Source organism: Mizuhopecten yessoensis, unplaced genomic scaffold (assembly GCF_002113885.1).
Source record: "Mizuhopecten yessoensis strain PY_sf001 unplaced genomic scaffold, ASM211388v2 scaffold10847, whole genome shotgun sequence".
Lineage (NCBI taxonomy): Eukaryota > Metazoa > Mollusca > Bivalvia > Pectinida > Pectinidae > Mizuhopecten > Mizuhopecten yessoensis.
This window is the reverse complement of record NW_018408751.1, coordinates 1,890,541-1,916,862: the sequence shown is the minus strand read 5'-3', so window position 1 is coordinate 1,916,862 and position 26,322 is coordinate 1,890,541. Positions and strand designations below refer to the sequence as shown.

Here is a 26,322-nt window from a genome sequence, read left to right as displayed (position 1 = left end):
CTATATCAAATGTTGTATATGAGAAAAACACCATCTTACAACTGTTTTGCACTTAAAGCAATGTGTCACTCAGATACTTTCGAACTATTATGATGACAGATAGTTTAAAAATCTGAATGACCTACTTTTAACTGCTGTAGGAAAGATTATAACAATTCTGCCTGATTCTGATGTATAGTTATTGGTCTTAAGAGTTCAACTATATGAGTTTCAGGTATGAAAGGAATGTCAACCAGATCTCAGAATATACTCAAGCACAAATATACATTAGGACTTTCACCATAAGATGTACCATTGAACTACGTTTGGTTTATAGTAAGCTTTAGACATTATAGGGCTTAATAGCTTAACACGACTATTTTGGGTTGTCACCGAGGCTTAATGGTAATGAGGCTGGGAGGACGCTTCAGATACTACAAACTGAATTGACTCAAATTTCCTATACAATGAATTCAGGGGTTTTGCCATGTTCAACTTTCATTAAAAATAAAGCACAGATTGTGTATGGACAGTTACCTAATGGGATCAATTTATAACCATAACACAAGTTCACATGGGATTGTATAATGATTATCACTGATCATGAAGAAGGGAAAAAAAAATGTCTGATCACGGTTGAGTGGAGCTGTCTCTCCCCTCAGGCAAACCTTCAAAAATGTTCAAATATTTACGCGAAGCTGTAGTTAAGTAGGAGACTGTGACGATACAAAACCTACGTGGATAAAACAGTCACGGAAACGTTTTTGTTACACAACAGATAATGCACAGCAGCCAGTAAATGTCCCCCCAGGAGAAAATAGTTTAAATAGCTAGCTAGCGGAGATATCCAAACATGGACAGATATCACTATAAAATTGTTGTTGTGTATATATATATTGAATTCTAGAAAGAAAACGAATTGCACACACACAAACTTCTGTCTCTCTAATATGTACAAATGCACAATAAATTGAAATATGATAATTTGATTTACAGAATGCCTCTGATATTTTACTGTTTCGTTTCATTTGAAGTGCCGCATGAATGATTAAAGTAAACTACAGCACTAAACCTTGAACACAAAAGTGCGTTCAGAAGGATATTCCCATGACTTAATAAATTCTATTTTTTGGAAATAAGCCAGATTTTGTCTATATTATAAATTTATATACATTAAAACTGCTTATAGATCATATTTGACAGTGCATGAAGGACAGACAAACACTACATTCAATGGCATTTCACCTAGAACTGTTTTAAATGATTACCAGGGTTAGGGTCGGCGAGGGTCTGTTAAATAAATGTGTACCCTGTTACCCTTCCAAAATGGGTGCATTGCGCGAGGCCATCACTTGCTGTTTCAAAAGATTTCAGAAATAAAAATTATGTTTCCATGACCCAAGTCATGGACTTGCTTTGTAATCAAGAATGATCAATACTTTAACTCTTGCCAGATGAAAAACATGTCAATGTGCAACTCCATTGTATTTTGCATGTATCCTTCTTATTTCTTATCTGCCCTTGTGCTGGTATTAGGTTAACTCATTCATCCCTATAAAGACACATTTGAACTCTTGCAATTCAAAGGTTTGAATAGTTAATCATGAAAATTCAGGGTCGAATGAGTTAAATGATCTGCCGATAAAAGCAAGAGGTCTAACAGGCCTGTATTGCTCACCTGTTTGTTCAAAGCTAAATTAATCAACAACATGTTTCATGCATGTGAACCTTCAAATTGGGTCAGAATAGGTTCATATATGTGTATTTACATCTCCACTGCAAGTTCCTCTATGACCATTTCCAGAAGAAATTGCGTTCAAAGAGCTATGAATGCAATTTGATCCGCGTCGTATTAAAGCTTCTCCTCCCGCTTCGAATAACATGAGACAACGTAACCACTAGAAGCAAACATCTTGGTGACGTTGGGCTGTTCCAGGCAAACATCTTGGTGACGTTGGGCTGTTCTAGGCAAACATTTTGGTGACGTTGGGCTGTTCTAGACAAACATCTTGGTGAAGCTGGGCTGTTCTAGGCAAACATCTTGGTGACGTTGGGCTGGTCCAGGCAAACATTTTGGTGACGTCGTGCTGTTCTAGGCAAACATCTTGGTGAAGTTGGGCTGTTCTAGGGAAACATCTTGGTGACGTTGGGCTGTTCCAGGCAAACATTTTGGTGACGTCGTGCTGTTCTAGGCAAACATCTTGGTGACGTTGGGCTGTTCTAGGCAAACATCTTGGTGAAGTTGGGCTGTTCTAGTCAAACATCTTGGTGATGTTGGGCTGTTCCAGGCAAACATTTTGGTGACGTTGGGCTGTTCCAGGAATCTTTTTTGGACTGATGACCAAGACACTTCAATATCGAAAATAATGGGGAATATCTAATTTTTATAGTTATTGAGTTTTTACCAAGATTTTCGGTCTTTAAGCATATGCTTCTATGATAAAGCTCTTTGGATTCCTTATCTCTTTAACTGTTATGCTTGCCCAGTAAATAAATTGATAATGATAATTTGTTTGTACTTTAAGAAACTTTTTTATAACAGTTTAATCTCCGCACAGTTTATGTAAAGCACTAAGGTCAATAATAATTAAAAAAAATAATTGAATGTTAATTTAAGGATTGAACAGTACTTTTTCAATGTTCATGCATGTGTGATTACATATCAGTTACGATTGCAGACAAACTTCACAGGATAATTATCATCACTCTACAATTATGGCTCTTTGGAAGAGAAGATGTCTATTTAATGTTTTACTCTTGCACCATAAAAAGTTGGCCCAAGGTCAATTGTATTTGAAGTAAATTATAATCGAGTTATCCCAGCATTTAGCTGCTGGCCAAACTAAGCCGAATCCAAGTCTTTTACAAATTCTTAACAAACATTAAACAGATTGATATATATATAAAACTTAATGCTTTAAAGGAAATCTTTGCAAGAATTTAACACCCATATAATGCATTTATCTATGACACAAGGCAAACAGATCATGCAGCACCCATTTAGGAGGCTACTTGATCTGAAGGAGATACCTAAAGTGCAGGCATCACATACAGTAACCAGCATTTAGAATGTTTATAGTTATTGAGTTTTTACCAAGATTTTCGGTCTTTAAGCATGCTGCGATGATAACGCTCTTTGGATTCCTTATCTCTTTAACTGTAATACTTGCTCATAAAATAAATTGATAATGATAATTTGTTTGTACTTTAAGAAACTAATTTATAACAGTTTAATCTCCGCACAGTTTATGTAAAGCGATATCTGGATCTTGTGGCTTAGTGGTTCTATATTCCATGTTACAGAAGATATATATATCTCTCGATTTCTCAGGTATGCCAGTTATAGGTTTTCCATTTTAAGCCTCAAAACTCAGTGATGTATATAATGAAGTAGACCTCTGTATTTATTGGTAACGTAGCTGATCAACACTCTCTTTTAAAAAAAAACCCATTAGTTAACGTATTTTTTCAATAATTAATCTTTATAACTATAACAGCTAGACCACAGCTGATGGTGAATTGGACTTTAAGCTGATGGTGAATCGGACTTTAAATCTCAATAAATCTGTCTAGCCAAGACCAAAATATGCCCATAGACGAAAACATTACCACTTAAATATCTCATGTAAAAATGCAATTCAGTTGAAAGCAACACAAGGTTAGACATATCTCTCCGTGTTGATGCCACTAACAGATTTATTACATACATCACACGGTTTTCATAATTGTAAAAGTACATATGTGTGTCGCTGGAACAAATCCTGGAGGGAGGCGAACTACGAAAAATAAATTGAGTATTATTTAATAAAACTAAAGAAAACGTGTTGCCCCCGAATTTCCACGTATGTACTGCAGTGACATATATCCTCAATCTATCCATCCCTATCATCTGTCACAGGGTAATTTAAATGTATGGGCCAACTTTAGCTATTAGCTGGTTAAAAAACAGTAATAATGCTGTACAGCTAAAGTGTTCTTGACCTATATCCTACCAGCCCTTGACATCCCCAGCATTAGCATACTTGGCCGGCAGCCAGCTTCAGCAAGGTTACCACTGTGTAGGACTGTGGCAGTGATGCTTCACAGGAGGAGCAGACACGGAGTGGTTTGAGGGAGAGCAGAGGTGGAGTTGTTTGAGGGAGAGCAGACACAGAGTGGTTTGAGGGAGAGCAGACACCGGAGTGGTTTGAGGGAGAGCAGAGGTGGAGTTGTTTGAGGGAGGAGAGCAAAGGTGGAGTTGTTTGAGGGGGAGCAGACACCGGAGTGGTTTGAGGGAGAGCAGAGGTGGAGTTGTTTGAGGGAGAGCAGACACAGAGTGGTTTGAGGGAGAGCAGAGGTGGAGTTATTTGAGGGAGAGCAGACACAGAGTGGTTTGAGGGAGGATAGCAGAGGTGGAGTTGTTTGAGGGAGGAGAGCAAAGGTGGAGTTGTTTGAGGGGGAGCAGACACCGGAGTGGTTTGAGGGAGAGCAGAGGTGGAGTTGTTTGAGGGAGAGCAGACACAGAGTGGTTTGAGGGAGAGCAGAGGTGGAGTTATTTGAGGGAGAGCAGACACAGAGTGGTTTGATGGGGACAAAAATGGAGTGGTTTGAGAGAGAGCAGACACGAAGTGGTATGAGGGAGAAAGACACAAAGTGGTTTGAGGGATAGAGGAAACGGAGTGGTTTGAGTGAGAGCAGACACAGAGTTGTTTAAGGTAGAACAGACATATAGTAACATAGTATCATGAAAAGTACAGCTAGCAGAGTTGTTTACGGGAGAGTAGACATAGAGTGGTTTGAGGTAGAACAGACACGGAGTTGTTTGAGGGAGAGTAGACATGGAGTGGTTTGAGGTAGAACAGACATGGAGTTATTTGAGGGAAAGTAGACATGGAGTGGTTTGAGGTAGAACAGACATGGAGTTGTTTGAGGGAGAGTAGACATGGAGTGGTTTGAGGTAGAACAGACATGGAGTTGTTTGAGGGAGAGTAGACATGGAGTGGTTTGAGGTAGAACAGACATATAGTATCAGGAAAAGTAAAGCCAGCGTAAACCTGAGATATGATGTACAACAGACATCATGGTGGCATTACAGAAAATAGAGATTGGGATGTTTTGAGAGAAAGTAGAGATCGGAATGTTTTGAGAGAAAGTAGGGAGATCGGGATGGTTTGAGAGAGAGTAGAGATCGGGATGGTTTGAGAGAGAGTAGAGATTGGGATGGTTTGAGAGAGAGTAGAGATCGGGATGGTTTGAGAGAGTAGAGATCGGGATGGTTTGAGAGACTGCAAAGACTGGAGTGGTTTTAGGGACACAGATATCGAGTGTTTTAAGGGAAGCAGAGATAGGAATGGTTTAGGGAGATCACACATACTTTTTCCGTGAAGATTTGACTTTATTTTGTACCTGATGTCTGTTAAGTTAAGGTTCCTAGAAATTTGTTAGAATATGCTGTTTCATTGATGCCATATTGACAACAAAGTTACAGTTCATCATCACCCAATTCTACTTAATCATTACTGTCAAGAACTTGTCAGCATATTGTTCTTAATGGTCGTCAATGAACTATTGAGATATTATTAAAAATAGCTCTTGATATGTTAATTAAGAGGAGTTAATTTAAGCAATTAGTTAGTTTTAGTGTTTGTCACTCCAAGTACCTGTAACAAGTTTGTAGTCAATTACAGCATAACTGTGTTGACCTCTGTATGGAATATTCAAAACCTAGTTCTATTAACTCATTCACCCCTGAAAACGCATTTGAACTCTTCCAATTCAAAGGTTGGAATAGTTCATGATGAAATTTCAGGGGTGAGTGAGTTAACTAATAGGTTACATTTTTACACCTGTGTATCGTATGTATCACTTGAAAAATGTCGTTCAGTATGCAGTACGGCCTTTACATCTTAATCAAGTCAATATCATTCAAAACTCCCTACAAGCCTAAGGTCAGCATTTGAACTTCAGTGTTATGGTATGCATGAATTTGACTTTAGGCGCTGGGACAATTTGTATAATTTTTTTCTGAAGTCCATGGAAAAAATTGTTTGTTTGCCTAAAATTATGTCTTACAGCTAGTATGTATTTGTATTTGAAGTAAAAACAAAGGGCAAAGGGACAGATACCGTAGAGAAGTTACCATGAAGCAAAAACAAAGGGCAAAAAGACAGATAGCATAGAGAAGTTACCATGAAGTAAAAACAAAGGGCAAACAGACAGATACCGTAGAGAAGTTACCATGAAGTAAAAACAAAGGGCAAAAAGACAGATACCATAGAGGAGTTACCAATGTCCTTTCATAAAAGAATGATTCATCTAATATTTCAAACAAAGTAGAACATGAAGGATCAGAAATGGTTCTCAGACTTTTTACGACAAAATCAGCTGTTTGCCAGCACTTTCCATGCACTTTCGAGGCCAATGCTTTTTCGAATAAAAGGGTAAAGACTTTCTGATTTTGTTTTGTTTGTTAACTAAAATGAAACATTGCATACTTGAAACATAGAGGATCTCTACCAGTAATGACTCTGACCCGTCGAATACCATATATTCACAAGTATGGCAGAATAACAAACTACGAGTGAAAATAATGATATGTTTTGCCGAACGAGTGAAATATGTTTAGTATTCAATGGGATAACAATTATTTGTTTTATTACATTTTTGAAATAACATGACCGAAATATTGCTTCAACATAAAAAACATGAAAATTTAAGTACTTGTTATATTTAATGCCAAGGTCTAATGATGTCATGTTTGAAAGTGAGGCTGCTGAGACAGCCATTTTAATGGGTTTCTCCATACAATTTGCCTTATGCTGCTAAATAAATATCTGGTAAGATTTGAAACAAAAATAATATTGATTGTGTAGTAATGCAAATACCATACTGTATGTTGCAAAGGACTGTACCAAAACAATGACTCAATCTGCAATAGCTTTATCTGAACTTGAAACTGAAAATCTACACAAAATAAATTGAATTGGACAATACTGAGAGTGATATCTTCGCATGTAATTGTGAATATGTAACATTTTGTATTTTTACATTATTTTTTTACTACAAACTTTTTTTACTGTGATTTTTCTGACTTTTTATGATATATTTTCATTGACTTAAAACTTAGAAACTGTCCTTCACAGAAAAGAATACATTTTCAGAATGTTTCAAGCAGATGTACTTCAGGACTATTCCAGCATTTCCAAGGACAAACCTTTTTCTCTGTTACTTTTCAAGAGCTTCCCTAAATTCAAACCCTTTTCATTTCCTGTATCAACCGAAACATTTATGAAATAACAATCCTAGGAAATAAATATTTTATGTAACCCAACTTCCTTGTTGTGTTGTATCCTTTTACAAATAATATTTTATCAAATAACATTTCCATTTCTAATGATAATCACGATATACTAAGGCCTCCTATCATTCTGTTTTAACGCATTCGGTGAGAAAAATAAATCATAGACGAAAATAAAAATATTGTAACAGGTAGTTGATTTGTATTCAATTTGCTTTTCTTCTTTGGTCTCTTTTTCATTTCATTCATCCTTCGGCTGTTATCATTAAAACTAAATATATATTTCTGCTTTTAAACATTTCTCTGGCCTACACAATGTGGGTAGTAGCCAACTAGTAGTCTAAGTCAGATACAACCCCAAATTGACTCAGTTTCAACGAATCTTTTCTTTAAAAGTTTGTGTGATCTGTAAGGTTTAAATAACTCCTGAATAAAAATAGACTTTTTCATTATTTCATATAAATTATATTCCCACACAATCGATGGTGTGGTCCGGCTATACAGTCCAAAGTCAACCACGAAAACACTGACCTTTGGTATTACAAAATAAACATGAAGGTATTTATGTACTTGACAATCCTTTGATGAGTATTTTTACCTGTACAGGTAAATCTGATGCAAATAGGTATTTTTTGTAATCCAGTCAATGACTTTCGTCTGAGTGGATAGAAATTTTAGAGTACATATATATATACTTGTACAGTGTTTGGCACCATATCCAAAGGGACATAACTCTTACAAAAAGCTAGATTTTCAGCTGAAAGGTTCAGCCCTGCAAGAGTTATCTGTGTTACAAACTGTATCCTGCTTTTCCTTCAATAAACTCGAAATTGAGATTTTCAAAATTTCCAGCAAATTTTTTTTTGTCTTAATTTAATTTCAATTATTTGTCAGCTTTAGCAAAATTCTTATAATACCAAAAATATTAACTCCGATATTGGTATTTGGAGATCGATCAAATGACTTGATTAACCGGTTGATAATATTATACTTATCAAAATAGATAACTAAATTTCAGCATTATATTTTTTTCTAATTTGAGTTGCTAGCCTATTCACTTATAGCAAAAGATAAACATGAAAAAAAAATGTATTTCCACTTCCAATTAACATAAAAAAACACCTCTGCCATGGAGATTCCATCCACACAGCTCTTAAATATACAGCAGGCAGCATATCTAGTACACTTCCAGTCATAAGAAAACCGGCTATAATTGTTTTCACTGGAAAATATTGTTTCAAGGGATGGATAAAGTAGAAATATGGTGGGACCCTCTGACCTAAATGGACCTCTGAAGGTTCAGGGAGGTATTGGCCTGCTGTATTCCACTACATGTTGTATAAGAGGCAACTATAATGTTAGTCCCCGTGCAAAATTGGAGGTTTTCTCTCATTGTTTTCCGTCTAGAAGATATTGCTGAGACCAGAATTGGTCTGCTGTATTCCACTTCATGTTGTAAGAGGCAAATATAATGTTAGTCCCCGTGCAAAATTGGAGGTTTTCTCTTGGTGTCTTCCATCTAGAAGACATCGCTGAGACCAAAATTGGTATGCTACCCGCATTGTAACACTTGGGATCTAACATCTTCTCTTTCCTCACTTCCCTAGTTTTTTTCTTTTTCGTTGGTGTTTCCCTCAGCAACGTGTGTCATTATATGACCTTGGCCGTTACGTGGAAGTTGAACCCCATACAAACAAAACTGACCTTAACTAGCTCATTCACCCCTGAAGACACATTTGAACTCTTCCAATTCAATGGTTGGAATAGTTCATTATGAAATGTCAGGGGTGAATGATCAGTTAATGAAAGCAAACTAATCTTGACCACAATTTCCCCTGAAGTATTTAAACCTTATAATCTGCAGGGGTCATGCAATGACAACGGTAAACTGATAGTCTGAGACTTAGTGAAATCTCAAATCATGATCAGGACTAGTGGTTCTATAAAACTGCAAGAATGACTAATAAGTCCAAATTTGACTTTACTTATACCAGGTTGAATAATATTGGGGTAATGGAATTGGTGCATAGAGTAAAATGGGAAACTAATAGTGTGACAAACTAGTGGTTTTACGATTAATTTCTAGGCCCTGTGTATCGGTCCTTAAGGTCCTTGTTATAATAGTACATGTAGATGTTGATTCAGGGTTTGTTGACGGTCTGACCACCACTGATACAAGTGATAAATAATGAATCACATCAATCAAATTGGTGAATCCTGATGATTATATAACCGGAACTAAACTGACAAGTACTGCTAACAGATTACCATCTGTGGTTTACTGGCATCAGCTAGGATGTCTCAAATTTGGCTTCAGGACTAAGGGCCACACAGATCACCATATTTATACAGAAGGTGGTATATAAGGGGTCATGCAATCAAAATGATTGAGGACTGGAGCGAAAGGAAGAAATCAAAGTTACAACAATTCCACAGAATTATGTCTCGAGATCGCATGTACCTGCTTAGATCATCAACACCAATTAATTTATCACAGCCAAGACAAAAATCTTTTAACTTATAGAACTTTTATACTTAATGTAAAGTGAACATTTTTATTCAAATTTCTCAAATTTCAAGAATGAAATTGAAATAATACAATTCCAAGTTTGAAACAGGCTTATTTTCTATTTTCTATTTTTTATCTAATTATCAAATATAGATTGTAATTTTGAATTCAGAAATTCTTTATTTAATTGTCAAACTATTGTCAAAATATATTGAAGTTAGATTTTAACTAAATTAAGTTTCAAAATTTCGCTGTGCACCCAAATCCCATGTGTTGTGCTAAGTATTTTGAGTATCATCATTTAAGGGCTAAACCTTTATTTTGTAGGAGTAAACTGTAATCAATTAATCACCTACTGTGTACACATAAATATGTTGTGGCCATTTATAATAAAAGTGTTGTTTTTACATGGACTGCCCAGTTGTCCGGTAACAATCTGATTTGAGTTGATTTAATCTTACATAATAGTGGTGGGATGTAAGTATTTTTAAAATGTTGTAATAAGGTCCGTAAAAGTGGTTAACATTTTCGATATTTTCGCTGGTGTTTAGAATTCGCGGACATTAGTCAAAGAGCGAATATAGCGAAAATAAACCCCCAACCAAATACAAGAGGCCTATAGGGCCTGTATCGCTCACCTGGATATCTAAGCAATCATGGCAGAATATTCTCCAAATGAGATCCATGGGAATATGCCAGACCCCAAGACCAATCCTTGTAGCATATATAGCTGTATTTGATTTTTCATGCCCAGCAATTTTATGTATGGTTATGGGTGGGGATCTCAACTGTTTCCAATCAAAACTAGGTCCCTATGGTTGTGGCCAGACCCCAGGATCAATTCTAATATCATGACTGCATTTGTCTCTTTTTGCCCAACAATTGTATATAAAGTTTTGGGGTGGGAATCTTAACCATTTCGAAGTTATGACCCAGGGGTTAATTAAGTCTCCAAGGGTGGGGCAGTCCTCAAGGCCATCCTGGAAGCATATGTGTATTCATCTCTTTATACTCAGCAATTGTCTATATGGTTATAGGTCGGGGATCTCAACTGTTTCCAAGCTGTGACTAAGAAACTAGGTCCCTAGGTGTTCGGTCAGACCCCAGGGTCTATTCTAATATCGTGACTGCATTCGTCTTTTTATGCCAAGCATTTGTATATATAGTTTTGGGGTGGGGATCTCAACCGTTTTTAAGTTATGGCCCAAGGACTATGTTTCCAAGGGTGGGGCCAGACCCTAGGGCCATCCCGGAAGCAAATGTGCATTCTTCTCTTTATACTCAGCAATTGTATATGTGGTTATATGGTGGGGATCTCAACCATTTCCAGGCAATAAACTTTTTTTGGCCCCACCTCTTAGCCTGGGGGGTCAGCCCCACCATTTGTACAATTTTGAATCCCTGCCTCCTATGAATGCTTCCGACCAAATATGATCGATATCCAGTGCATAGTTCTACAGAAGAAGTCGTTTGTAGAAATATAGCCAAATTACCCCTTTTTGGCCCCGCCCCTCAGCCCCCTGGGGGGTCAGCCCCACCATTTGTACAATTTTGAATCCCTGCATCCCATGAATGCTTTTGATTAAATATGATCGATATCCAGTGCATAGTTCTACAGAAGAAGTCGTTTGTAGAAATATAGCCAAATTACCCCTTTTTGGCCCCGCCCCTCAGCCCCCTGGGGGGTCAGCCCAACCATTTGTACAATTTTGAATCTCCACAACCTAGGGATGCTTCCAGTCTAATATGGTTTATATTCATCACTTAGTTCCAGAGAAGAAGTCGCTTAAAGCAGTTTAGCCAAATTGACCCCTTTTTGCCCCGCCCCTCAGCCCCCTGGGGGGTCAGCCCCACCATTTGTACAACTTTGAATCCCCACCACCTAGGGATGCTTCCAGTCAAATTTAATTAAATTCCAATCAGTGGTTAAGAAGAAGAAGTCGTTTAAAGAAATTGTTGACGGACGGACGATGGACGACGGACGACGGACGGACGACGGACGGACGCCAGACGCCACGGTATGGCATAAGCTCACCTTGGTCCTTTGGACCAGGTGAGCTAATAACCGATATATACAGTATACAACTTAGGACCCGCACACAGCAACTGATGCTTGCGTGGAAAATATTAAACGTACACAGGATTACGGTCGCCTTCTAGCTTCGATCTAGAGGGAATTTCTCTTTAGCTCAGTGGTAGAGCGTCCGACTAGGAACCTAGGGATCATGGGTTCGATCCCTGGAGGAAGCACACTATTCTCTTTCCTGTTACACTTGAAATAAGATGTACTGCCTGATCCCCAGGATGAATCTATGGTGCAAGTTTAGTAGGTAATATCTATAGGACTTCAACATTTTGAGATACAACACATAACACACAGCTAGCTAAACAAAAACCTGAAGATTCCTGAGGATGCTTCTATAGTCACTACAACAGGAAATCTAGGCCACATTCAGTATCTGATGTAATGGATTGCAATGAAGAAGCTAAATTAAAGGCAGCAACTATGGTCTACATTTGGTTGGTGTATAGCCTTATGCATTTTTTATAAACAGAGCTAAATGCAAAAAAAGTAGATTTTTTATCATACACAACAAAAAGTCACACAGAATAAATTTGGAAAGACCAGACAAGTTCGGTATATCTAAATGATATACTTAAAATCCCCGTCCGACTGCCAGCAAAAAACAAGAGAATTCCACTATAATTTTTTTATACAAATGATAATTATATAACCTTCCCTTGATTTCGTTTCGAAAATAATTATAGTCAGGCTCGGAAATTAAAGGACCATTCGCTGATCAGGAAGTTTAGTTGGTTTGGGTGACTTGTTTTGAAATCAGAGGTCTAGGTTCGAATCCTGGTCTAGCCTGTTGCATTCTTACTATCAGAATGCTATTCTTGATGTTTTTTGATTAATTGATTTCTGAAACTTGTAGTTATGCATCACTTAACTCTTTCTGTACCGTTGTCGTGTACACATGACAACAATATGTCATCCTGGTCCCCGTTGTCGTGTGCAGACGACAAAATAATAGGCCGTCTCATCCCCGTTGTCGTGTACACATAACAACAGACTTTGGTGTAACTTGTCTTATGTTTAGCTGGTTATCGCACACGACAATCGCGTAATACAAATATTTGTCACTAACATCAGCACCCATCAGTTTCGAAGGAAATAGTTTTATAGGTGCAGAGTACACAATTTATATTTTGTGACCTATTGCTTTCGAATATGCCGCAAGATGCTTGCGTTTGGTGATTCAAATATAAACAATATGGCGGCAACTTAATTTGATATGAACACTCGTAAATTCATCACCAAATACTTTTTTAGACTTATGGTAGTAAATATGAATATTGTAATATAAGTCCTAACGAAATCTACTTGTAATTAGAAAAAAAACGACTTTGTATTCGTACACAATAATCAATCCCTATTAGGAACCTCCACTACAACGCTGTTTTGAAAACAAGGTTTCGTATCGTTTGTTGCCGGACATATGTCGATTTCTCAGTCATGATTTGCTGCCAGTTAGTCATAATGCTGCTAAAATGAAGAGGTGTGTGTCTACAAACAACAACTTGAAAAATAACAATATATGTTCGCAGTTACCTGTTTAATTCTTGCAGCAATTACACCTCGTCTAAAAAGAACATTAATATTTCGCCATTTTGTCATTTGCGCGGGGGCGAGTCTAGTAAGGACATCCGGTACCGAATCCGGACCAGATTTGCGATACGGAAAGAGTTAATGGCAATTTTTGCCAAAATCAATGGCATATACTGTAATGGCGTAATAGTTTGTGGGCAGTGGTACGCAGAGATTCTAAGAATTTATACAATTTCCAGGAAAACTTGAAGTTCAATGATGTGAAACACTTTTCAATGAAATATCATGATAAATCATGACAGATCTATACTTAAGGCCTGCACCAACTATGTAGCTCATGGAAAATTTCTAGGGATCAAGAATGTAACCTACTTCCATTTATACGGGGAGTGGGAGATCCAACGTCCGTGCAAAGAGTTCAGCAAAGTTCTGTGTTACCAAACAGACGGATTCCACAAGGTAGAGTAATTTAACTCATTCACCCCTGAAATTTCATAATGAACTATTCCAACCTTTGAATTGGAAGGGTTCAAATGTGTCTTCAGGGGTGAATGAGTTAAAGGAAAAGATGACCATACCAACTTTGTGCTTCATGGGTATAACAGCTTTAATCCAAGTTTACGTTGACTAGTTTTCAACAAACGAGGTGTGTCGTCATCAGAACAAATTTAAATACAAAAAGGCAGGTTTACTTTAAGGTTAAATGTGTTGCCTAACTTGGTAACAGTAATAACAAGGCTTGCATGAATACTAACGCCAATAAGTACAATACAAGTATTAACAATACCAATAAAAGTAAGTGAGGTCATATCTCTGTTATATATATTCATCAATTATTATACAATCATGGACTTTTGTGCTGGTGAATATGATGTGATACAACCTGAATTAGCATTCGCCTCGGTCAATATCACTTTTTCAGGTTCATATCACATCTTATCATATACTTGCTTGAAAAATCGACCAAATTGCAATTGCAAATTGTGATATTGTATCATTCCAATTGTCGATATTGACCTCCTGTGTAATAACCTATCGATATCAGCCCGCATCCGGTGATATCAGCCCGCATCCGGTGATATCAGCCCACTTCCGGATATATCAGCCCCCATCCGGTGATATCAGCCCACTTCCGGATATATCAGCCCGCATCCGGTTCTTCAACACAGTCTGGTGCAGTGATGACCGCTTCAAAAAGTCTTTGTTGTTGTTGTCATTTGCTTCTGTCGTCTACACTGGAGTCTCATGGAGGCAGTACTCGAGTGGTTAGCTCAACAAATACTTGAATTAGATGAACTTATTGACAAAGAAAATGACCAAAGGTTGGAAGAGGCAAGGTTTGTAAATATTGAAAGGGATGATACCGGTAGTTTTGTCGACAGCACGAAAAGGAAAACTATTTGATTTAATGGGTTTTTTTTATTAGTAAAATGTTTATGACAAAAATGTTATAACATGCCTAACAGTTTTCATATTACTTGTAATTTTGTGCCCATTTCCAACTTTTCATTTCAATATAAATTAATTCTTACAAATGCATTTCTACCTCTTTTAGGAGAAACTTGTTCAGACAAAGCTTGTTGTTCAACTGTTTCATGTACCATCTCCGAATAAAAATAATAATGAAATAATACCAGATTCCTGGGCCTTAGGAGACTTACCATTTGTTTGTTTGATTGTGCTTTAGGTCCTTAGCTAACAGCTATATGGTCATTTAACTCATTTACCCCTGAAATTTCATAATGAACTATTCCAACATTTGAATTGGAAAAGTTCATATGAGTCTCCAGGGGTAAGGATGTGCCAGTGGTGGGGGACTTAAGTGACTGTTGACAGTCAGGCATCTTAACCACTTGGCCATCACAGGGCTCAGGCTAAACTTTTTAAACCACTAGGCACTGTGCCTAGTGTCATGAAAAATCCACTCGGCACTCCACAAATTTTACTGTACACCTGAGATTATGAAAAATTTCAATAACTATTTACTGATCTGTTGACCTGTTAAGATGATGTAGTTCAATGTCCATGTCCGGGACGAGTGTGGTTGTAAATTCCACTCGTCCTTTTCAATTTTCACCCGGTCTGGACGAGTGGCCCGGTTGTTAGCCTGAGCCCTGCCATCACGGCCCAAGGGAACTTAAGAAGATCAAAGTTCTGATAGTTGTTCAACCAATGTTAAACTTTGACCCCCACCATGATAATTCAAAGTTGATATCTGCCCTAAACACAATCTTTAAGAAAAAGGTTTGCACTTTTACTGATGGTTTTTATATCATACCAAATTGTCATTGGTGTGTTCTTTTAGCTTTTTTCACAAATGTTGCTTGATTTTTTAAACATATTTACTTTGAAAGCAGTTTTTTTAACTATAAACACAAGATATAAGAAAACGATTCTGATCTACACATCATCAATATGATATGCTTCGATCATAGCTCTAGACTTTCTCCTTTTTGTTTGAATTTACAACATATTTTACCCAGGTGACCTTGAAAGTATGTCACAATAACTTATCTAAAAAAAAAAATCCACATCTGTCCACCACTTCAAGTTTCATTATTCTTACTGATATTTACATATTTTTGTATGTTTTGAATGCGACAACAAAAATTTTGAATAAAAAAAAAAAAAAAAAGGTACTGACCAAATATCACAATTTTAGGCTTTGTGGTTCTGTAGAAGAAGTCTTTCAAAAGGGCAATAGTTTTTTAGATGCATGATCAAAGCTATAAATTAAAAGCGCCACAAGTACAATGTTGAGTGAGCACTAACATGACCTTATAATTATAGGACTACACCGACACCTGAGCGTGGCCCGTCAGATCAGAAAACCAAGTGATAAGTCAAAGTGTCGCCATATGGTGTCACTGTGACTTCGGCAATCACCTCATTCATCACAACTTTCCATGTCATGAACTTCTAACACAAGCATTACAGTAAATCACTTCTATTTCAGATGGGTTTTTTTGCAGTAATTAATCCCTGAAAAGAGTTGTTAATTTGAATAAATAATGTACTATAAATGAATAGGATAGTCTATTGGTTTCTTGATAAATATTTACTCATATATCATGAGTAGCTAGGGTGAATATTTTGTTTTTCTGTTGTTTGAGAGCATACAGAGCACAAGTGAGAAACATCGATATTTCTGAGTGAAATTTAACAGTTATGATATGTTATTAAGGAGTCAACCACAACACGTAACAGACCAATTATCATGAATGTGGACACTGTAGTTCTAAAGAAGTCAGTAACAGACCAATTATCATGAATGTAGGCACTGTAGCTTTTTAGAAGAAGTCAGTAACAGACCAAATATCGTGAATGTAGGCACTGTAGTTCTAAACAAGAAGTCAGTAACAGACAAATTATCATGAATGCAGGCACTGTAGCTCTTTAGAAGAAGTCAGCAACAGACTAAATATCATGAATGTAGGCACTGTAGCTCTAAAGAAGTCAGTAACAGACTAATTATCATCAATGTAGGAACTGTAGTTCGGAAGAAATCAGTAACAGACCAATTATCATGAACTACAGTGCCTACATTCATGATAATTGGGCTGTTATTGACTTCTTTAGAACTACACTGCCTCCATTCATGATAATTGGTCTGTTATAGACTTCTTTAGAACTACAGTGCCTACATTAATGATAATTAGTCTGTTACTAACTTCTTCTTTAGAACTACAGTGCCTACATTGTTGATAATTGGTCTGTTACTGACTTCTTTAGAACTACAGTGACTACATTCATGATATTTGGTCTGTTACTGACTTCTTCTAAAGAGCCACAGTGCCTACATTCATGATAATTTGTCTGTTACTGACTTCTTGTTTAGAACTACAGTGCCTACATTCATGATAATTAGTCAGTAACAGACTAATTATCATGAATGTAGGTACTGTAGCTCTTTAGAAGAAGTCAGCAACAGACTAAATATCATGAATGTAGGCACTGTAGCTCTAAAGAAGTCAGTAACAGACCAAATATCGTGAATGTAGGCACTGTAGTTCTAAAGGAGTCAATAACAGACCAATTATCATGAATGTGGACACTGTAGTTCTAAAGAAGTCAGTAACAGACCTGGAATATCATGAATGTTGGCACTTTAGTTCTAAAGAAGAAGTCAGTAACAGACAAGTTATCATGAATGTAGGCACTGTAGCTCTTTAGAAGAAGTCAGCAACAGACTAAATATCATGAATGTAGGCACTGTAGCTCTTTAGAAGAAGAAAGTAACAGACCAAATATCATGAGTGTAGGCACTGTAGTTCTAAAGAAGAAGTCAGTAACAGACAAGTTATCATGAATGTAGGCACTGTAGCTTTTTAGAAGAAGTCAGTAACAGACCATATATCATGAATGTAGGCACTGTAGTTCGGAAGAAGGCAGTAACAGACCAATTATCATCAATGTAGGCACTGTAGTTCGGAAGAAGGCAGTAACAGACCAATTATCATGAATGTAGGTACTGTAGTTCTAAAGACGTCAGTAACAGACCTGGAATATCATGAATGTTGGCACTGGAGTTCTAAAGAAGAAGTCAGTAACAGACCTGGAATATCATGAATGTTGGCACTGGAGTTCTAAAGAAGAAGTCAGTAACAGACAAATTATCATGAATGTAGGCACTGTGGCTCTTTAGAAGAAGTCAGTAACAGCCCAAATATCATGAATGTAGGCACTGTAGTTCGGAAGAAGTCAATAACAGACTAATTATGATCAATGTAGGCACTGTAGTTCGGAAGAAATCAGTAACAGACTAATAATCATAAATGTAGGCACTGTAGTTCTAAAGAAGTCAGTAACAGACCAATTATCATGGATGTAGGCACTGTAGTTCTAAAGAAGTCAGTAACAGACGAATTATCATGAATGTAGGCACTGTAGTTCTTTAGAAGAAGGCAGTAACAGACCAATTATCATGAATGTAGGCGCTGTAGTTCTTTAGAAGAAGTCAGTAACAGACCAATTATCACGAACTACAGTGCCTACATTCATGATAATTAGTCTGTTACTGACTAATTATCATGAATGTAGGCACTGTAGTTCTTTAGAAGAAGGCAGTAACAGACCAATTATCATGAATGTAGGCACTGTAGTTTTAAAGAAGTCAGTAACAGACCAATTATCATCAATGTAGGCACTGTAGTTCGGAAGAAGTCAATAACAGACTAATTATGATCAATGTAGGCACTGTAGTTCGGAAGAAATCGGTAACAGACTAATAATCATAAATGTAGGCACTGTAGTTCTAAAGAAGTCAGTAACAGACCAAATATCATGAATGTAGGCACTGTAGCTCTTTAGAAGAAGTCAGTAACAGACCAAATATCATGAATGTTGGCACTGTAGTTCTAAAGAAGTCAGTAACAGACTTATTATCATGAATGTTGGCACTGTAGTTCTAAAGAAGTCAGTAACAGACCAATTATCATGAATGTAGGCACTGTAGTTCTGAAGAAGTCAGTTACAGACCAATTATCATGAATGTGGGCACTGTAAGTCTAAAGAAGTCAGTAACAGACTAATTATCATGAATGTAGGCACTGTAGTTCTTTAGAAGAAGTCAGTAACAGACTAATTATCATGAATGTAGGCACTGTAGTTCTAAAGGAGAAGTCAGTAACAGACCAATTATCATCAATGTAGGCACTGTAGTTCTAAAGAAGTCAGTAACAGACCAATTATCATCAATGTAGGCACTGTAGTTCTAAAGAAGTCAGTAACAGACTTATTATCATGAATGTTGGCACTGTAGTTCTAAAGAAGTCAGTAACAGACCAAATATCATGAATGTAGGCACTGTAGTTCTACAGAAGTCATGAACAGTAACAGACTAATTATCATGAATGTAGGCACTGTAGTTCTAAAGGAGAAGTCAGTAACAGACCAATTATCATCAATGTAGGCAATGTAGTTCTAAAGAAGTCAGTAACAGACTAATTATCATCAATGTAGTCACTGTAGTTCTTTAGAAGAAGTCAGTAACAGTCTAATTATCATGAATGTAGGCACTGTAGTTCTGTAGAAGTCAGTAACAGACCAATTATCATCAATGTAGGCACTGTAGTTCGGAAGAAGTCAATAACAGACTAATTATCATCAATGTAGGCACTGTAGTTCTTTAGAAGTCAGTAACAGACCAATTATCATCAATGTAGGCAATGTAGTTCTAAAGAAGTCAGTAACAGACTTATTATCATGAATGTTGGCACTGTAGTTCTAGAGAAGTCAGTAACAGACTAATTATCATCAATGAAGGCACTGTAGTTCTTTAGAAGAAGTCAGTAACAGACTAATTATCTTGAATGTAGGTACTGTAGTTCTAAAGAAGTCAGTAACATACCAATTATCATCAATGTAGGCACTGTAGTTCTAAAGAAGAAGTCAGTAACAGACTAATTATCATCAATGAAGGCACTGTAGTTCTTTAGAAGAAGTCAGTAACAGACCAAAGATCATGAATGTAGGCACTGTAGTTCTAAAGGAGAAGTCAGTAACAGACCAATTATCATGAATGGAGGCACTGTAGTTCTAAAGAAGTCAGTAAGTCAGTAACAGACTAATTATCATGAATGTATGAGTGAATGGGTAATAAAGAATAGGTGCATTTTGTGCTTGTGAAATGAAGGATAATTATTAGTTGTGGGAAAACATGGATGGAGAAAAGAGACAATGTACTCCTTATATTTACTATTATTTTTTATTCATCTTAATAATAATTATTAATATATGTAGTGACTTTATTTACTGTCATTGAATATACAATTCATCACAAAATCTCACAAATGTTCTTGGAATATATTTGAATAATATTTCTGAATGCGACTTTAACAACGTAAGAGTTATTTCCCTTACACCGGATTGGACATTATTTTGACACAGCGCGAATTCTTGTCAAACAGCAGCGGCAGTTGTGTCATGTTCTTAAATTGTTACATTTTCATAAATAAATACACCAGAAATAGCATGCTGTGTTACAGGAATGTTTGATAAGCATACATAGTTCACATATCGTCTCGTCTCAGAGCCACGTCCGTGGTAGCAACGATGGTTTATTACCGTTATCAGAGACATATAGACTATATTAATATATAAGTCTCTGCCGTTATCAACCTAAGCACTGCATGTCATATTANCTGTAGTTCTAAAGAAGTCAGTAACAGACTAATTATCATGAATGTATGAGTGAATGGGTAATAAAGAATAGGTGCATTTTGTGCTTGTGAAATGAAGGATAATTATTAGTTGTGGGAAAACATGGATGGAGAAAAGAGACAATGTACTCCTTATATTTACTATTATTTTTTATTCATCTTAATAATAATTATTAATATATGTAGTGACTTTATTTACTGTCATTGAATATACAATTCATCACAAAATCTCACAAATGTTCTTGGAATATATTTGAATAATATTTCTGAATGCGACTTTAACAACGTAAGAGTTATTTCCCTTACACCGGATTGGACATTATTTTGACACAGCGCGAATTCTTGTCAAACAGCAGCGGCAGTTGTGTCATGTTCTTAAATTGTTACATTTTCATAAATAAATACACCAGAAATAGCATGCTGTGTTACAGGAATGTTTGATAAGCATACATAGTTCACATATCGTCTCGTCTCAGAGCCACGTCCGTGGTAGCAACGATGGTTTATTACCGTTATCAGAGACATATAGACTATATTAATATATAAGTCTCTGCCGTTATCAACCTAAGCACTGCATGTCATATTACCTTCCCGTTTGAAACATCAAAATAGAGGTTATACTTCATCACTCATACGGTTTATAAGTATATATATTTACTTCTTCCTTGTACTTACAAAATATAAAAAGCTAGACCGTACAGACAGCATCCATGCTTGACAGTTTTCACATGTGCTTTCTCGAATCAGAGTCACGAAAACAAACACTCCTCAGAGTCACCTCAATCCAAGTTGCTAAAACGCTCAAACCAAGTGCACAAATTTCACCACCACAACACTCGTAGAATGCACCGGAGATAAACATTTTGTTTGCAGCAATTATTTAAAGTATGGATTATTATTTGGAGAACAGTATCTGAGGTAGCAATATACAGTAGAAATAGCCCGACTCTGATAAACAAGGTACATGTCGAGGAAACGTAAACACAGCAGTTTTACCCTACACAACACATGTATACATGTATATATATTTGTAAACTGCATTACATTTACAATACATATAAAGTACTGAGAAGTGTATAAACCTCTTTTTTCTATGTATGTCACTTGTGTGTAAACCATGGTTACCACATCAAAAATTACCAAAAAATGCCAAAAATTGCTATTTTTGACCCAAAATTCGACCCCCGCAACTAGGATTTTTTTCCCTTAGTTCTGACTGAAATTAAAGATTACCTACCTGGTTGCAGAATTATCTGGGTCCCAGTAAAGTTGTAAAACTTGATTTTTTGCAATTTTGCGTCGTGTGCACTCAGTTGTCATGTGCTTTTCATGTGTAGGCACCCTTTCGGATTATGGCCAAAATTTTATTCTCGAACCAAAAGAATCTTCTCTTTTTTGTTAACAAATGTGAAGCTCACATAGCCCACTTCATCATGCTTATACCAATTTTAGTACAGTTTTATTTTTATGTTTTTTTTACATATCATTATACAGGGGTTAGCCATTTAACAAAAATATCACCCATGGCCACCACCCTCTACTGTACACTGCTACCTGATGTAACCCACAGGTGAGTGTCAGATATTCTACTCCCTATTTACGATAACGAAACTATATAGCGGAAGCATGCAAGACCGAATTATGCGCACGCACCCCGAACGGAAGTGGGTCCCTCATTTTGTTCTCTGGACAGAAATAATAAGCCGCTTGGCTCTCACCAAGAGTGGCTTAAAAACTTGAAAACCCCTTAGTGAAAAATCAGTTATTCCTTTCAATGTTTATTAAAAAAAATCTTTAAAAAAACTTCTGTGACTATATTACTCTATATATTATATAGCCAATTTGAGACATAGGAACACTATAGCTAAATTGTGACAAGGAACACTATAGTCAAGTTGTGACATAGGAACACTATAACCAAATTGAGACAAGAAACACTATAGCCAAGTTGTGACATAGGAACACTATAGCCAAGTTGTGACATAGGAACACTATAGCCAAGTTGTTACATTATTAGAAACACTATAGCCAAGTTGTGACAAGGAACACTATAGCCAAGTTGTGACATAGGAACACTATAGCCAAGTTGTGACATAGGGACACCATAGCCAAGTTGTGACATAGGAACACTATAGCCAAGTTGTGACATAAGAACACTATAGCCAAGTTGTGACATAGGAACACTATAGCCAAGTTGTGACATAAGAACACTATAGCCAAGTTGTGACATAAGAATGCTATAGCCAAGGTGTGACATAAGAACACTATAGCCAAGTTGTGACATAGGAACACTATAGCCAAGTTGTGACACAGGAACACTATAGCCAAGTTGTGACAAGGAACACTATTATTTTTTATATTTTAGTTCTAAGCCCTGATCTCTGATCGGTTGCTTTCATGTTAAAATAACAAATAAATGTTATTTTTCACAGTACAAAAATGTCAACTTCCTTTTACTATTGAACCTTATATTTCACTGGAAAAAAGGATTTAGGAGGCACGGTAGTCTAGTGGTAGGAGGCCAGGCTCATCACCGAAGGGTTGCGGGTTCGAGTCAGGGCACATACCGCACTGTGTTGTATCTTTGAGCAAGATACTTTACTCCGCTTGTTCCAGTCTACTCAGCTGTAATTGAGTATGTGGTTGGGCAATGCTAGAAATGTAAAATGCTGGCTGTGAGCACCGAAATGGCAGCACCGGCTGTATGCTTCCCTGGGAGTTGAGAAAGTTATTGGCTGGTTGCAATGGCCCTATTATAACCAGATCTAACAATTTGTGAACCCCTTTGAGATAACCTACGAACTAGGTTGTGATAAAGCAGTATATAAGAACCTTGAGTTATAAATTATTATTAACATTACACATTTCTGATAGAAAAATTCCCTGCAGGTTTGGGCAAGAATTAGGCCTGAGCTGTATCCTTAAGCATGTTATTGTAACAGACAACTAATATGGGCCCCTGCAGAATAGGGGTTTTCTTCTGTGCCTTCTGCTTAATGCACATTGACAAAACCAAAACTGCTCGTTGAAACACTTGAGATATTTTTGTTTTCAACTTCTCTACTCTGTCTTTTGTTTTTTCCACAGTTTCTTCCAAGGCACACACCTTCATATGACCTTAGCTGCTACTAGGACATTGAACCAAAAGTAACAAAGAAAAAACAAATTGTCTGGATTTGAGTTTCGGTTCATGCACTTATAACGCATAACAAGGTATTCTGGGGTCTATATTTATATACACCTACATGGAAAGAGTACAGATTTACTTTATTACAGCTGACACAAAGACACATTAAGTTGAAAATCAGAGTTTGATCACACCCTTGGCGACACATCAGGTGGATGTAACCAGCTGCCAATATAATTTCTGCTCATAAAATGACATCAACAACATACATGCTGGCTTATATAACTGACAACAGTGCAATTTTAGTCTGACCTATAGCTAGTAAAGCCAACTTAGGTTTACACATCTCAAATGGGAAAGGTACAAATAATTTGAGAAAAAGAAAAAAACAAGAAAAAAAAAACATTCTGAAAACAAAAAGCTCCCGTTATTTTTCTAAAAGTGAACCCCTAATAGCAGCCAATCATAAGGCTATATATAGCAGCCATATTGGATTTCATCATTTATCTAAACAACCTTGCCATTGAATGGCCCCTAATCCATGCATTTGTATTGTGCACATGACAAAATATTATTACTTTAGCCATTGTAGTTCATAAAAAAAAGTGTTTAGTTTCAACACAACTTTGACCCCTTTGACTTCATATGGTTCAATGAAACTTATCTGAACAGCTGCTTTTCACCCAAGCAAGTTACAGGTCTCATAGCAATATCCTTGGCTTTATGGTTTATAAGAAGAGGTTGTTTGAATATTTTCACACCTTTACTTTACATCCCTGCTTGTAGGCTAAAACCGCTTGAGTGTTACAAGGCCATTAATTTACTTTAACAAATTTGAAAGCCATTCACCTCTGCAAGCTACATGGCAATTTTCATGACTTCAGGCTGTGTGGTTCTTGAGAAGAAGTCATTTCAATTGTTTAAACACTTTTGATTCCTGTGACCTTGCACTGAAAATTGGGTATTCACTTACCAGTATGTGAACAACCGATATGCCCAATATATAATATCATGACTTAACCCTTTCACCCCTAAGTAACTTTAGTAGACTCTCCCATGTATTGATATGGATGAGTCTACTATGGTCTACAGTGGTGAAAGGGTTAAGCAATATGACAGGCTTTTCATCTCAGTTAACTGAACTATAACAGTTACAACTTAACTTATAGTTTTATATTTTGTCAAATACGGGTCAATGTAATGCTTTTAAGACAAGTTGTTTGCTTTCTCCAAAACCCTGAAAGGTTGACATTGCGCATTGTAGAAAATAATGCATTTCTTTACGTAACTCTATATACATATGACATTCATTAGCAGGTGACAGTGAATATTGTCAACCCTCAAAAACCCATTGTCACCCCGAGGCAAATCTATTTTGTTACACCAAAAGTCTTTGTAGCTCAGAAACCGCAGCAAACCTTGATAATGACATCTTGTTTGTTGATAGTCTGCTGTTTACAATCGCTATCGCACCGGCGCTTGATGAAATTGGCTGTTGCCGTCAAACGTTCTTGTGACCATAATGGTGGGGAAATGAAGCGGTGAACACACATTTTTCGTGCATGTGATATTTTTCACTATCTCATGGCAATATCACCCACGCCCCTTAAAACCAATGTATTTTCGGAGGGTGACAGAGATTTTTGTTTAATTTTCTCCCAACCAATCAAATAGCTAGAAATTCACTTGAGGTGTAACAAAATGATATATACAATGGTACTACCTACATGTAACAATAAATACGTTTCTCGTGCTTGTAGTAAATACAAACTGAATGTGCTAGATTTCTTGAGATGGTCTCAACCATTTAAAATTATATATATTTACAAACGAACATCCCAGCTTATCCTACATAACTTAGCACACAGGATCATTAATCACCAAAAGTTGACCCACTAAAATCTAACCACCCCGTCTTGAGCGAAAAAAAAATGCCAAATTTTAGCAACGCCAAAATATTACAAAGTCATATTTTTTAGTACTGATTTTGATATCAAAATAAGAATGTTACACTAATTAATAAGAATCTAATTGATACAGCCACTGCTTTATAATGTAGCGTTTAGCTCACTAGTTCCTAGAGCACGATCAAATCTTGACTGACCTGTTTGTTGGTTCTACGGTCCAGATCTTCAGTTGCAGTCCGGCCGTAACTATGGTAATCCTGTCTGATGATAGGGTGGTACTCGTAATGGCGATGATTCTCTCCGTCTCCTGGTCATCTAGGGTAGACATGTAGTTACCTTCTGGGAGGTAGCGTACTGGAAAAGTATACCAAATTTATTACATAATAATATCTTCTTTAAATTTACAACTAAAAAAGCCTTATAAAAGGTTTTTTGGCATGAATTATAGCCTAAATCTAAAGGGGCTGGCAGGGAAAAAAATACAAAATAAATGGGTCTAAATGCGTTCTCTGGCCTTCCAAAAGTTATACCACGGCAATATGATGGTCGAGTTCTGCTTGCAATGTCCAGTTTTGACCACTGAAATCTCGGGGAAGCCCCGTGTAAATTTAGCGCAGATCTATTTCTATATGTCACATGGTTGTTTCGAAAGTGAGGCAGTGAAGATAACAACAATAGCATGCCGTCATGTGCTATGTCGGACTCACAAGACAGCAATACTATACATAAATAATTGTTTTCAAAGGTCATG

General features: G+C 36.7%; 1 protein-coding gene across 1 annotated transcript in view; it reads right to left on the bottom strand.

Moving 5' to 3' along the window:
* LOC110462920 (uncharacterized WD repeat-containing protein all2124-like) overlaps nucleotides 1–26,322 on the bottom strand; it is a 103,544-nt gene that overhangs the window by 47,644 nt on the left and 29,578 nt on the right. The window contains exon 11 of the mRNA XM_021517162.1: nucleotides 25,769–25,925. Within this exon, the coding sequence (XP_021372837.1) occupies nucleotides 25,769–25,925 (157 nt within the window). The remainder of the gene's footprint in view (nucleotides 1–25,768; nucleotides 25,926–26,322) is intronic.